At 37.0% G+C, this 16,085-nt stretch overlaps 2 protein-coding genes across 5 annotated transcripts; both read left to right on the top strand.

Annotated features, from left to right (window-relative positions):
- The first annotated feature begins 1,333 nt into the window (after window positions 1–1,333).
- LOC121794246 lies at window positions 1,334–3,443 on the top strand. The gene is made up of 3 exons (XM_042192328.1): window positions 1,334–1,408; window positions 1,674–2,537; window positions 2,754–3,443. Exons 2-3 carry the CDS (start codon window positions 1,689–1,691, stop codon window positions 3,309–3,311), a joined length of 1,407 nt encoding a protein of 468 aa, XP_042048262.1. The 5' UTR covers window positions 1,334–1,408; window positions 1,674–1,688; the 3' UTR covers window positions 3,312–3,443.
- A 1,105-nt stretch (window positions 3,444–4,548) lies between these two features.
- LOC121794244 lies at window positions 4,549–9,269 on the top strand. 4 transcript variants are annotated; one of them, XM_042192327.1, is made up of 4 exons: window positions 4,549–4,721; window positions 5,934–5,998; window positions 6,947–7,834; window positions 8,534–9,269. In XM_042192327.1, the coding sequence occupies exons 3-4, from the start codon at window positions 6,956–6,958 to the stop codon at window positions 9,092–9,094; spliced, it is 1,440 nt and encodes a 479-aa protein (XP_042048261.1). In that variant the 5' UTR covers window positions 4,549–4,721; window positions 5,934–5,998; window positions 6,947–6,955; the 3' UTR covers window positions 9,095–9,269. The 4 variants fall into 4 exon arrangements, with proteins under 4 accessions (XP_042048261.1, XP_042048259.1, XP_042048260.1 ...); XM_042192325.1 differs by lacking the exon at window positions 5,934–5,998 and adding an exon at window positions 6,457–6,507; XM_042192326.1 differs by lacking the exon at window positions 5,934–5,998 and adding an exon at window positions 6,457–6,498.
- Window positions 9,270–16,085: the final 6,816 nt, after the last annotated feature.

Raw genomic sequence — 16,085 nt, forward strand, 5'->3', positions numbered from 1 at the left:
ATAATTTATATGGGAGTGTTGGCAAAAGTAGAAATTTTATTATATTAAAAAAATTACGGAAATATTATTGAATTAAATTTTCAGTACCACATCACGTGATGCTGGACCAGACATTACGACGATGAGACGAAAAAATCTTTGTATAGTATTTTATTTCAAGACACGAAAAAATCATTGTATGCTATTTTATACCAATTATTCTTTACGTGTTTGATTTCACAATTTCCACTATCCACAATAAATTGAATATATCTTCAAAAATTTAAAAAATTAAAAAATAAAATAAAATAACAATATATGGTTCAAAATTTAAAATCACATGTGGTATTTATTTATAGAATCTTAAAATGCATATTTCATGTTTCTATATATACCCTTCACCTATCATTAGCAACAAGGCATAAGGATAAATATAGTTCCAAAATAAAAAGGACAAAAGAGGTTTATATTAGTTCATATACTAATATCTTACTGTAAATGGTTTGTGTCTATGAAGTTTTTCACCCTAATCTCATTATTTACGCTCATAAATACATTCTTTCCACAAAATGCACAAACTCAAAACAAGGTGAGCAGAAGTTCAACAAAAGAGGAAGATGACACATCAGCAAGACTCTCAAACAACAAAAAGGAACGCACAAAGAAACTCCAACCGGCAAAGACAAAGAAAAAGTTAATAACAAAACATATATATAGAGACTTCAAACTTGGATAATTGTTCTTTTGAATTGTAAGAGTGGTTTTAGGGTTTCTTTATAACTTGTTTATGTATATTACTCCCTCTGTCCGTCATTAGGAGTCCTATTTATGGGCGGCACGGGTTTTAAAAAATGTTAAGAAAAGTGGGTGGAAAAAAGTTAGTGGAATAGGGGTTTCACTTGTGTATATTAGTTTTAAATGAAATGTGAGTGAAATGAGTAGGTGAAAGGTGAGACCCTATTACCATTTATGGTAAAAGTGAACCGGGACTCCTATTCGCGGACGGACCAAAACGGAAAAATGGGACTCCTATTCGCGGACAAGGGGAGTATATTAGTGCTTATATTTTATACTTTGATATTTCCAACAATATATTATTAATAAGAGAACTAGAAAATGCTAGCTTTGCATGCCCTGGACTGAAAGCAATATTGATCAATGCACGATTGAAACATGCTTAAACCTTGAAATATATAAGGAGTATTATAAATATGTTCTATTTCTTTTTGGATTAAATTTGAGGAAACCATATTAACACGTGAAAGTAGATGAGCTAAAATGTAGAAGGGCTATAGAGTCATTTACACAGAGATATTTCGTAGCTAGCTCATCTATAAATTGGGTTGAGAAGAAGGCTTCTCATCACACCAAAATCATATCTCCTCCTCCTATAAACCCTTCTTCTACTCATCTTTCTCTTTGTTTTTCGGTAAGTCATAGTTATAGGATAGTATTCCTTTGATATTATATGCATTAAACCCTATTTCACTATGGATATTAATCTTGACTTTGTGAAATAAAGTAGTAAAAAAAGTTAATGGAATGTGAATCATACTTTTATATACTCATGTATTTGTAAAATGTGGTGTTATCTTTTTTCTTTTTTTTCTCATGTTGGTTTACTTCAGGATGCAAGTATGTCTATTTGGGCGCTTCCAAAGGCGATTTCTTAAAACTCGTGCCTGTATTTTCAGGAAACAACGTTAAGAATGGGAGTTTGGGCGCTTCCAAAGGCGATCGCGATCAAGTCACAGGACTTCAAAGACAGAGGCCACATTTACCGCAGGGACAACAATGGCGCCATAGCCCTCGGAGAAGCGGACGTTTTCAGCACGAAGGCTCGTATCGAAGTAGAACATGCCAAGACGGACAGCAAGTACGTTAACCTCCGATTCTCGTACACCAACCGGTACATGCACCGCACATCCGACGGGAGCTGGGCCATGGCGGCCGTCTCCACCAAACCCCAGGAAGACTTGTCTGACCCTTTCTGCACATTGTTTGAGCCAATTAAGGTTGACGGCGACATCTTCTACTTAATTCACGCTCAGAGTGGAGGCCGCCTCGTGATAGACAGTGCAAGCTTCCTCTTCTTCGTCGAGTTCGACTTGACCAGCACCACTCGAGGCTATCTCTCTGCAGTCGATTTTGATTCACTAGTCCGCCTTCCCGTCCGCGGCAACCTCGCCTTCATCGGAGATAACGGGAAATACCTCAAGGCCTTCACTTGGTTCAACAACTACTTCCAGCTCTCGTCCGACATCCCCAACGACACCCTTTCGCGCCACCAGGTATCGGAGGTGGCCGACGGCCATGTCCGTCTGACATCTATCCACTGGAGCGTGCTGTGGAGTCTCGCCACCTCCGGCTGGATATTCGGCAACACCACGGATTTATCCAACCCCAACACTCTCTTCTGGCCTATCAAAATCAATGCAAACACCATCGCCCTTCGTGCAGCCGACGGCAAATTCTGCCAGCGTCGCGTCACCAGCAACCTCGCTAATGGAAGCATCGGAACCGAGGACACCTCTCTGACGAAAGAAGCCGAGTTGCAGGTGTTATTAACTGTCACACTTCATTTTTAGACTTCGCGTTTTACTAACTCATTTCATTATAACATTCCACCGATTATTGTAAGTCAAAGTATAGTGGGGGACTAAAGGAATATTTGTTGTTTTCAATTTTTTGTTTATACCTCAGTTTTCTTTTTACACCGATTATTTCTTCGTTATATATATACACTTAATAGTATTGTTTAAATTTGCCAACAGGTGGAGGAATTGGTGACGAAGAGTTTGGTGAATAACGTCAGATACCAGAGCGAGTACGGGCGCGTATTCAACGAGACACCTCACACGGGATGGTCGTCCACGGTGGTCAACAGCCAGGACGTGGATGTAACCTTTTCGCTCTCGTTCACGTATCAGGACACGAAGGAATACACCTTCGCCCGCAGCTATACGCTGGAAACAGGGGTGCCCACGGTGTTCGACGCGGCGCTTCCCTTCGTCGGCCCAAACGGCTCCATCGATGAGGCGGCTGCTAAGATAAATGCGGAGCTGCAGTGGAACGCTGTGAACTCAATGACCAGGACAGTTACAGGTAAGGGTTCGGTTACGGTGCCGGCGAAGAGCAGTGTTGTGATTAGCTATGTCGGAAAAAGAGGAAGCTGCAATGTTCCCTTCAAGTATACTCAGGTGGACAGTGTGTACAACGCCCCAATTGGATCACCACCGGTTGATGTTGAATCTGAAGGAATTGATGGTCTTTACACTGCCACCAATTTATATGGTTTCGAATTGGTGATCGAGACAATTCAAGCTATCTGAGAACACAAAGCCGAGGGTTTTTTTCATCAGCTTCTTCTAAGTTGGTTTTTTCCCTCACTATATTTGTATCAATAAATTGTGTCTCTCTTGTATCCATTGTTATCAATAAAACGTGTTTCCAAGATTGTTATACTCGTGTGCAATTGCTTATAGTAGTACACAATTATTAGATTTATTATCAACTAGGAGTAGTATACCGAACGCTATTACTTACGGTTTTTCTTTTTGGGCACGATATTTAAGAAAATTTTATTTATAAAATTAAATAAAGAGTTTTGACCTAATTTTATTTAGAGTTTTGATTTTGAGTTGACTGAATTAACTTCGTGTACTCCATGACGTAGCGTATTTAATAATTTGTGCTTGGTGAGTTTAATTGTTCTTCGAATGATCGGAATTATTACCAAGACACTCGATAATTTGTTTTACGAGTCTGAAATGTGATTGTGAAATCACAACTTGATTTTAATAGTCCATTTTCTTAAGGATTACTATTTGTTAGGCGGAATTCCGTGTTGAGTGTTTTATTGAATACCAATCCTGAGCCCAATATATAATTAATTTAAATCCTATTTAAGTGTGAGCCCAATTAACTAAAAATCCTTCAGTCCAATGACTCCTCTTCATGGTACCAGCGCCAGAAATCCATTCTTTCTCTTCAAGCATTTATTTTAGAAGCTCTCCTCATTCTGCATAATCTTTCACAAAAATAAACCAGTCAATTAACAATAAAATCCTTTTAAATACGCAGTTACCGCAATCAATCACTCCTACTAAAATCACTTCTTGTCTAGATATCAACATCTCTATCACTATACCAAAGGTTCTTAATGAAATTTTGTGAACCTTAATTATTTTAAACATTTAACATGTAACTTTTTGTCCACACAAAATAATAATTTGTGTTTAATTTTATATTCTTTTCAATAATTGTAACTTGTGATATATTAAATTTTAATTATCATCCACTAAATTAAATATGTACTTTTTTTAGCTAGACTAATTAATTAATTTATGTATTTCATTATATGTATCAATAAAAATATTATTTAATTAATTATATATACAACATTTAATATGTTTTGTTAGGTATATTAATTATAATTTATTACTAATTAAATTTAATATATTTTCTATAGTATATATTATTAATTTTATATATTTGCAAGGTAAAATGCATCAAGCAGTAATTAAACTTGTCAGACCGGTTTAACCATGAACCAGTAACCTCGTCAGTTCACTCACCGGTCCGGTTTTTAAAACATTGCCTACCACAATCACCTCCCACACCACACAATTGTTAGCAAAGTTCAAAACCACAAGAGAGTAGATAGCAGAGGCGAGAAGAAAAGAATTGGAGTAGATTCATTCACCTTCACAACCAAGTTCATACTTTTAAACTCCACAGAGGTAATTCACGTTTGTTTCTGCTTCACAAATCTCAATCATTCTATTCAGCCAAATTGAGGCTTCTGGGTTTTGATTTTGTTGGAGGGATCTGGGTTTTGATTTTGTTGTAGATTTTGTGTTCAATTTATCCTTTGAGGGGGATAGGAGTCCGACGGTTTCTGGAGAATTTGGGGTGTTCTTGAATTGAGAATTTTCGTAGAGAGAGAGAGGTTGAGGAAACAGAGTCAGGGATGGATTTGGGCATCTTCTGTTTTTGAGAAGGGAGAGGAAGAAAGTACACGATGGGTTGGGAAAGGGAGGATGCGTGTATTTCTACTATAAAATGTTTCTTTTGGTAATTTCTTTTACCAATTGGTTATTGTGTCTTTTGGGGGTATATAGATTGGTGATGTGTATTGTGTGGTTCGGGAATAGGAGTAAAATACAATGGTTTGTTTTATTCAAACTTCTTTTTAAATTGCTAGAGTATCCAAAATAGGGACGACAAAATTATTGGTGCTGGGTGAATCTTTGTCTCCACCGTACATTTTTAGTGATATAAAAATTAGAGAGTGAAAATTTGATAGAGATTGAAATGGATGTGAAGATGTGTGTGGAGTGAAAATGAAGATGGGAGGGGTATTTATAATAAAATTTATTCAAATTTCGAAATTAATAAAAATAAAAAATAAACCGGCTAAGCCGCTGCAGCCTTAGCCGTGCAATAAGCAGCCGCGGGCACCGCCACGTCCTTGCCGAGTAGTCGGCGAAGGCCTTTCCGCCCCCTCCCATCTGTCCTGGCCGCGCCGCCCATGTCCTCCACTATGGATAGCCGCGGCTTAGGCGACTCTGGGGCGGCCGGCGCGCCGCCCCTATTGTGGATACCCTTACTCCATGTTTTATGAAATTTATTGTTGGGCCAAATGGGTCAATAAATAAAGTGGATTGGAATATTTAAATTGTTGGATTAGTTGGTGTTTATGTTTTTTGGATTGTTTAAAACAATTGTTTGTGGGCTGGAATGAAAATTAATTAAATCCTTACGAGCGAGTTAGCTTTCGCAAAATATTGGGGACGTGAGCCTTGGTGGCCGAAACTAATCGAAATACCTAAGTTTCTAATTGGAAAAATTTGTAATCTTATCGAAAAAAATAATCGAAGCCTTAGAATGCATGCATTTTATTTAATTATTTGATTCATTGTGTTGATCTATGTATTATTTAATTTCTAAAGGTAATATATCGCAAGCGAATCGTGATCGCAAGGGAAAGAATATAATTAAGAATTAAGCACTCGAGGTGGGCTTTCTTTTAAATAAGGACAATGTCCTAACTATTTTATCGATGGGAATGAAATGTGAATATATTTATTATGTCGTATTTTAGTTTTAACACGCCTATCTGAAATGGCTTTACCATCTATGGTTCGATCGAATTCGGATCCTTGTAGGGCCGCAAACCCTACTTGGATTAGTGTACACCTATGGTAGACTGTGTGTCAGTTAGCCGGTCTAGTGACTTGGATTGTGGCCATAGTCCATGTCATGTATGTGCAGATATGGTTGACGTCTATGGGAAATTGGTTGTGCAGCCGTGTGTTTGAATGATGAAATACTTTGGTGCCTCAGACCTTTCTAAAGCTAAAACCCCGATGGTTACTTGACAATGGCATGATATTTTTGATAATTGTGTTTTCGGCATAACTCCACTGAGTATTTTATAGTACTCAGTCCTGCATGTGTTTTCCCTATGTGCAGGTTGAGCAGCGACAAGCTGGGTGATGTTGACCTAAATTTGAAGTTTTGTTGGTTTTTATTTGAATCCGAGCATTGCCGTGTCTTCATACATGACTTCACTTTTTCTCTTGAACGCTTCCGTGATATGATATTATTTTTCTCAACTATGTTTTGAAACCCCTTTTACTCTTAGAATATTAATTATGATAGTTATTGTCATTGGGTTTAGATGTCAAGACATTACTCTGATTTTTTCCCCGTTAATTGAATATTAAATATTTTGATTAAACTCTTTATTGAAACCTTAGAATATTTTCCTTTTTTAAAATCCCATTAGTTGAGACTTTTATTAATCCTAGAAAGGGCGGTCGTGTGATTGTGATCAAGTCAGAGGATTTCAAAGACAGGCCATATTTCTTTGATATTATATGCATTAAACCCTATGTGGATCATACTTTTATAAAATGTGGTGTTATCTTCATTATTTTTTTTTCATGTTGGTTTACTTCAGGCTGCAAGTATGGCTACCTGGGCGCTTCCAAAGGTGGTTGTGATCAAGTTCAAGAATCCATATATCACAAGCAATCTTTACCGCAGGGACAACGGCGCGGTAGCTTCAGGAGCACATGGCATTTACGGCACAAGTTCTCGGATCGAAGTTGAGAAAGCAAAGAGCAATGACAAGTATGTTAACCTCCGATTCTTATTCACCAACAGGTACATGCACCGGACATCGGACGCGAGCTGGGCCATCGCTGCCGTCTCCCCCACGCCCCAGGAGGACTTGTCCGACCCTTTGTGCACATTGTTTGAGCCTATTAAGGTTGACAATGCCGATGACGATGCCAATGCCAATGTGTTCTACTTGATTCACGCTCAGAGCGGAGGCCGCCTCGTGATAGACGATGAAATCTTCGTCTTACGCGTCGAGTTCAACTTAAGCAGCACCACTCAAGGCTATCTCCGTGCCGTCGATTTCGATTCATTAGTCCGCCTTCACAAACGCCGCAATCTTGCCTTCAAAGGAGATAATGGCAAGTACCTCAAAGCCTTCACTTGGGGCAACAAAAACTACTTACAGTTCTCGTCAGATATACCGAACGACAGCCTTTCGCGCCACGAGGCGTCGGTGATGCTCGACGGCATTGTCCAGCTGACCTCCATCCACTTGAGATCGCATTGGAACCTCTCCGACGACGGCTGGATATTCGGCAACGCCAACCCTATAACCAGTTTGCACGACCCCAACACTCACTTCTGGCCTATCAAAATCAACGCAAACACCATCGCGCTTCGTGCAGCCGACGGAAAATTCTGCCGGCGTCGCGTCACCAACAACCTCGCTAATGGAAGCATCGGCACGGAGCAGTCCTCTCCCACCAAAGAAGCCGAGTTGCAGGTGGGGTTACAAGCTTTATGATTTTATATTGTTTCATCACTCGTAAATTATTGTCAGTACTCCCTCCTTCCACCATTTAATGAGCTTTTTTTTTACTCAGCACGTGTTTTAAAAAATTATTTGAATTTGTTAAGAAAAGTAAATGAAGAAAGTAAGTGGAATGTAGGACCCATTTAAATTATTGTTTATATTCTATCCGTCCACGAAAAATAGACAAGATTGTGAACGACACGAGTTTTAATGTATAATTGGTAAAGTAAGAGAGAGAAGGAAAATGTAGTGAAATAAGTGTTAGTGGATTGTCGGATCCACATTTAGAATGATGTGTAAGGTTAGTATTAGTTGAAAATTTTCCTTTTTGAACTTAGTCTATTTTTTTGGATTGACCAAAGTGACAAAACTTGTCTATTTTTCGTGGACGGAGGGAGTATGGAATTGTGAGTGTAAAAAGTTGATGAAATTGGGGACGGTATGCTAAAAGTGGAATAAAATAAATGGTTCTATAAATCGTGGACAAACCAAAATGGCAAAATGGTTCTTTAAATGGTGAACGGAGGGAGCATTTTTAAAAAATTTCCAGCACAAGTAATTGCGTGTTTTCTTTTAACGTTAGAATGGTGAATGGAGGGAGCATTTTTAAAAATTTTCCAGCACAACTAATTGCATGTTTTCTTTTAACGTTAGTATATTTTTTAATAGGTGGAGGAACTGGTGACGAAGAGTTTGGTAAATAACGTCAGATACGAGATCGAGTACGGGCGCGTATTTGACGAGACACCTCACACGGGATGGTCGTCCACGGTGGTCAACAGCCAGGACGTGGATGTAACCTCTTCACTCTCGTTCACGTATCAGGACACGAAGGAATACACCTTCGCCCATGACTTCACGCTGGAAACGGGGGTGCCCACGTTCTTCGACGCGGCGCTGCCCTTCGTCGGCAAAGATGGCTCCATTGATGAGGCAGCTGCTAAGATAAATGCGCAGCTGCAGTGGAACGCTGTGAACTCAACCACCAGGACGGTTACTGGTAACGGTTCGATTGTGGTGCCGGCGAAGAGCAGTGCTGTGGTTAGCTATGTCGGAAAAAGAGGTACATATAATGTTCCCTTCAAGTATACTCAGGTGGACACTGTCGACCAACCCCTCCCAGTTGGATCACCGCCGGTTGATGTTGAATCTGAAGGAATTGATGGTCTTTACACTGCCACCAATTTATATGGTTTCAAATTGGTGATGGACTCAATTCAAGCAATCTGAGAACACAAATTGGAGGGTTTTTTTCATCAGCTTCTTCTAAGTTGGTTTTTTCCCTCACTATATATGTATCAATAAATTGTGTCCTCTTGTATAGGTATCTCCCCTTTTTTTCAAATTAGGTGACCGATTGATAAGAATAAATTGAATGGAAGGAAGTTCTGAATGTTCATCTTAATTTTGAGTCTTTTTAATACATAGAAAATGTAAGAATTATGTTTTTAAATTCGGAATGAAACGGCATCTCATGTTACTGTTTTTCATATATACGGTGCAACTTTCAATTTCTTGAAGAAATTGAGAATTGCCGTTCTTCACTTCTTCTCCGAATATCAAAGGGGGTAAGAAATTTATTATAACTAGTATTTACACCCGTGCTATGCACGTGGCATATAATTTTTAAATAATGAATATAAATTTTAATGAAATATAGAAACTAAGAATTAAAAACAATATAAAGATTTACAAAAACATAAATGTGATTATAAATAAAATATTTATAATAAATGAAGAATTTACTCATCAACTATAAATGAAATATTTCATATTCGACAATCAATTTTATACAATTTTAATTTATGATATAAGTGGAGTAAAATAAATGACAAATAAGAGATGTATGACTAATGATCAAAGAGTATGAGTTAGTTAGAATAAGATACACAAATAAAGAACTTGTTATTTGCGTAGAGATTAAAGTGAAAAATTAGAACAACAACAAACCAACAAATAGTTCATAAGTTTTGAAAAACTTCTTTGTAAACAACATTAACTGTAGCATCGCTTCTATTATCATCTTCATCTCCACAAACTAAAATCTTGAGACCTCCACGACTCGTAACTCTAGATATAGCAACATACAACTGTCCATGACTGAAGATTGGTTTTCGTAAAAATAATCCAACATGAGACAGAGATTGACCTAGACTTTTGTTAATGGTCATTGCATACGACACAACCAAAGGAAATTGTCGTCGTTGGAATTTGAATGGCAACATTGGATCAGATGGTATTAAAGACATTCGGGGAATCAAAACTTTATGACCAACATTATGGCCACCCAATACTTGTCCCTCCAAAACATAATCACCCAAACGCGTAATTATCAGTCTGGTGCCATTACACAATCCATTCGAGTGATCTATATTCCTTAACAACATCACAGGAGTACCAACTTTCAACAACAATTCATGATTAGGTGTACCTGAACACTTCAACTTATTCAAAAGTTCAACAGAATGTATCTCAACTAATCCATTTGAGGTCAAATCTGAGTTTGAGATACTATTAGAACTCAAATAAACTCGACCCTGAGACTGATCCAACGACATCATGAATTGGTTAACCTCATCAACAACCTCTAAAGTAGGAGCAAGTATGGCACGATCATGCAAACAATTACTCAACTCTTCATGATTCATATAGGATGGATATATCTTTGAAACAATTGTTCAAAGAGGATCCACATAATTAGACAAAACAATGTCAGAAGGAAGATCAATAGTCACTTCACCATCATTTGGACCACCAACAACTCCATCTCCAATAGAAGCAACCAAAGAAGAAAATTCCTTCAATCGTGAAACTTCATCAGAAGATGCAACACTCAAAAGTGGCATGTTTTTTGGTGAACCTCAGAAGTGCAATTCCTCCAAAGATATGAACAATATTTGCAAAAGGAGAACCAATATTGAAAGCTAACTGTGTAATTCTTTCTTTATATTTTTAAAATAAAAGGATGATGATTTAACAATATTTGCAAAAGATTATATTGATAAAATAATCACTTTTTATAAGCACTTTATAACACGTTAGCATTATTCTTGATTTACATGTAGATTATTCAATTTTAGTACTTCATAAAGTATTAACGCATATTTTTTTTAAATTGCATACAAAATATTAATTTACAATGTATTTTGTTCCTTCCAATAAATGTGTATTACGTGATATTGTTGGATTGCGTAATATTGGAGGAACGAAGTTAGTTATATCAAGTGTGAATTGTAATCCATCGTCTTCTTTCTTTCTTCTTTATTTTTTTAGTTTATTGTTTTTGTAACCCATAATATATATAATAGTTTATATTAGAAGACTCAATTAATCCAACATGCAAGCATATCCACTTGAAACAACCATTATTTAATTTCTTAACTCATAACTAAATATTCTTATTTGCAAAACAAAAATTAGTATTAAAATGTAGTATTATTGTATCATAAGAAATATATTCCAAGAAAACAATCATAATCAAGAAGTCTATATTTTATTAAATAAAAATATATCAAATAGTATAAAATTATACGTTTATAATTTAAACTATAAACTATAAAACCTAATACATTAAAAATCCGATTAAATCCTACATGGTATACATATATTAGTACTCCATAATTTTCAAACTCTAAAAGCCCAACTAAAGCCCAAATAATATACTGTATTACATAAATTTTCTAAACCCTAAAGGAGAGTAGCGCCTATTTCTCTCTCTTTCTCTCCCTATCGGCGCTGCCAGACCGGTGGCTTCTTCGTTCCTCGCCGGCGCTCTCTTCGTCGCCCGCCTCGTCAGTTATTCCTCCCCGTTTCACGCCCGCCGAATTTGCCAGCCAAGCCGTGGTAAGCTCCGGCGGCTCTCTCGGCTAGCAGCCGCCCACCGCCGCCCTCTCCTTTTCTCATCTCTCATTCCGTCGCCCACCGCAAACCCGCCTCGCCCGTTTTTCTCCTTCCTCTCCCTTTCTTCTTCTCGTTTTTTTATCTCACGCCTCTCTCACGTCACTGTCGCCACTGCATTCAGTGGCTGGACTCACCGCTGTCACCCGTGTCGTCTAACTTCATGCCAGCTTCGTCGGTCACCAACCCCTCTCGCTCGTATCTCTCAGGTATCGGGCTTGCCGGCGTGTGAGTCCAGCCGCCACCGCCGTCGGTTCTCCTTCTCTTTATTCCGCTTTCGCCGCCTTCGACCCTCCTGCACATTAGCGAAGATACTACCTTTGTGTGTCGCCGGAGTGATCGTCGGATTCCAGGCTGAATCGCTCCCATGAGTTAAGCACTGCAATCAAAAAATTAGTCTACATTAGTTCACATGAATGAATAAATGCAGTTTCGGTTGATTTTACACATATTTCTCAGTATTTCAAAACTTGTTTGGGAAGTCTATGCAATCAACAATCAATAGGGGCTGCCTCTTCTCTGTCCAATGGGTGCCAATTTTCAAAATGACTAAAAGGGTAAATAAAATAGCTTCCCATTTTCCCTTCAAAAAGGGTAAAAATGTCATTTCATCAAACTGACACTTTAGATTAATATAGATATAGATTTGTAATGAATTTTATGGTCATTTAAGGCCACAAAAAGTGGTTAGCAAGGCTATCTATTATATATGAAAAGGATTGATTTAATCACATATAACCAATTAAGTAAGGAGAGTGCCATTTGATTAAGACCTGTAGTTATATTTTGTTTTCCATTAACCAAGAAAATGAGATTAAAAGATAGACAAATACTCGCACTCTTTACTCAAATTTAGACATTTTAATTTCTATTCAACGCGTATATTTTTCTAACATTAATTAATAGTACGTACTATATGTTTGTCCTGTATTAGCTACTCATCAAAACTCAATTAATTAATGGGAGACTCTTATGCGTGCAAGTAAGAGTTTAATGGTCTGAACGTATTGTCACATGGTGTGTTCAATGGTGGGTGGAGGAGGAGGTGGTGAGTGGCGGGCATCATTCGGGATCTGAGGCGTGGGCAGGCGACAAGTGAAGGAGGCGGCCGATGGAGGAGAACGAGTTATGCGCGCACTGTGAGGGTTCGTATAGGAGATTTTGTCTTAATTAAATACTCCATAAAGGAATAGGATGTTCTTATAAAACTCTAATTATCTGCTCAAAATGTTGTCCATATTTGATTTGACGCGGGTTTTAAGAAATGTAAAGAGTGTAACGATCTATAGTTATTTTTTATGACTGGACCAATAAGAATCTTGGACTGAGTGAGAAATTTTATGACTGGACCAATAAGAATCTTGGACTGAGTGAGAATCATAATTTAGCTCATGGCCCAGTTGAGTCCAGTACTGTATAAGCCTACATTTCGATTAGATTGTTGGTGGGTTTTGTAAAGTACTAGGTTATTTTTTCCTTGTTTTCTTTTGAGGCGTTACTATGTTTCTAGATTTAGTGGCTTGGTTAGAATTTAAAAGGTTTTGTTTTTGCTGTTATTTTCTACTTTTATAATAGATCATTGTACCTAATCTGAGTCTTTTTTTATACAAAAATGGTAATAATACATCCAAAAAATGTGTATGATTTGTCTTGTGAATTTAGGAATGAAACGGCATCTCATGTTACTACTTTTCATGTAGTATAATTGATGTATAGGGTACAATTTTCAATTTCTTTAAGAAATTGAGAATTTCCGTTCTTCTCCGAATTTATCAAAAGGTGTAAGAAATTTATTAGTACTATAATTTATAGTAATAAATTTTATGGTTCTTTAAGGTCACAAAAAGTGGTTAAGCAAGGCAACTATATATATATATGAAAAGGATTGATTTAATCCAGTGAGTGCGCACATGAGATTTGTCTTAGTTGATAGGATGTCCATAAAACTCTAATTACCTGCTCAAAATTTAATTAATTAATACATGCTAGGTCAAATCAGATTTGAACCTATCCCATAAACATATCTATCTATTAGAGCCCATACTAATCCCAATAATTCTTTTCTTTAATAAATTACCAGCAAACAAGATTAATAAGTCAACCCAATTCAAATCTCTATTTAGTTCTACCATCTTCGAGCATTAATCCAATTGGATAAAGCCATAAACACTGTAACCAATAATGCAAACCTAGTTCTTTTTCTCTCCCTTGGCTGCACTATTTTAGTTGACAAACTAAGTACTAGTAATAAATTGTGCACAATAAACTCATGGTATTTGTTAGTTACATTTTTTTCTTGGACTTAAGTTTATATTTATTACATCTTGGTGCATGTGTAAATTCTATGATAACTGCACATATATACATTAACTCCCAAATCTCATAACTGAAAGACAGCTATTTAAAAGCATGTACACAAAAATAAGGCCAAGATTGTCCCGCGTATCTTTTCACCCATGCAGTATGTCCAGCCAACAACAGTGTTGAACGAGAGAAAAAAAAGAGAGAAATAATATGTATACAATTGTGATTTGTTGGGCACAACATATGACAATATGTCTGAACCACCGATCGTAATAAAGCATCACATGTAACTTTAAAAACCCTGGGTTAATCTTGATTTAAAAAGAAAAAAAGTAAGGCTCAAGGTATGACTTTGAAGAGGAAATAAGTACAAATGCATGGACTAGTCTATGTCTACAAATTAGGTTTCTAAACTATTGCACCAAATCCAATTCGTATACATTATTAATTAGGGGTACGTGATTATGTCATTTAGTTATGCCCTTCAAAAATTATGGCTTCACTTTTATGCACACGGTATTATATTTTCGATTAAATAAAATGTTGACGCTGAAAATGGCATTCAATGATAATATAGAAGTTTAGAATAGAAACAACGACAAAAGCAATGAATTCAACGTAAGAGAACATCAAAAGCTCTGTTCATAACCACTACAAAAGAAAGAAAGAAGCGAACAAACACAAAAAACCAATAAGTTAATAGACAGCACAAATTCTACATACATCTTGGTGATATCCGTCAATCTCATCCATAGAAAATAATGGTCCCACAATGAAATCTCAACCTCACACCGTGTAATAAAACTAAAAAAATCAAATTTCAAACTAAACCATGCATATATATTAGGTGTATGACTTCAATTAGATTTAATAGACACGCCGTATAAAGGGACCTAGCATAATTAAAACACTATAGTATAAAATTAGTAAAGCTAAAAGAGAACGGACACGTGGTCAAGTTATTCAAGTCTAAAGTTTAATCGAGACGAACAGAATAGTTGTATATGAAAGAAAAAAAAACAAAATATCAACATGTAAACAAAAGTTAAATGCTCTATATAAAATTACTATAGAAATGAAAGCAAACATACAGATTGTTCACGTCATGGCGTTAACCGTCAACCTCATACACAAGCGAGGAGCGGAAAATTACCACATTATTCTATGGAAATACTTGACTTTTGGGCCATATCTTGCATCACAATACCAAATTTTCATCCCAAAAATATTTACTATCATCAATCCATAACTTTCCCAAATGTGTGTACTCCAAATTTCATTATATTTCATTACCTATTTATTTATTATGTCACACACTATATCCACTTATGTCCGAGTGTCAACTTCATGAAGTTTTAATATCTGCTTGGCAGAAAATAAGTGAAGACACACAGTTGTCTAATGCACTCCGCGTCAACAAAATTAAATCTCATCACATGCAAACATTATTACAACATATACCTAATGCATTTTCTGTCTATATCTCCCCAACCACTTCTCTGTTAAGATATTTCATCTTGTTATATTATCATAATTGTGTCAACTAACAAAAAAGAATTTAAAAGATGACAAAAACTCACAAGTTAGAAGCACCACAAATCTGCTAAGCACTGTCGAATTTGATGGAGTTCCGAGAACTAGGTGAGCAAAAAAATGTATGTGTGTGGGGTAAGAGAAGAAAGCTTCGAATCATCATGGATAAATGAGAAACCATTATAAATCATGTTATTAGAGCATGCGCAGCGGTGGCGTCCGTCGCCACCGCCGTCCGCGCCGCTGGCACGGACGCCATCCGCCGTCGTTGCGCTCGCGCCGCTGGCACGGCGCTGCTCGATGTATCGAGCACGTCCGTGCCAGCGGACGCACACGTGGCGCGCTCCCATTCGTCAACGGCATAGCCGTTGTGTTTAAACATTTTTTATTTTTTTTTTAAAATCGGTATTTAATTATAAATAATGCTAAAAAATAAAAAAAAAATATTTTCCAAATCCCAAAAATATGGTCGTTTTTTCCCGTTTTT

This window comes from Salvia splendens, chromosome 3 (genome assembly GCF_004379255.2).
Source record: "Salvia splendens isolate huo1 chromosome 3, SspV2, whole genome shotgun sequence".
Lineage (NCBI taxonomy): Eukaryota > Viridiplantae > Streptophyta > Magnoliopsida > Lamiales > Lamiaceae > Salvia > Salvia splendens.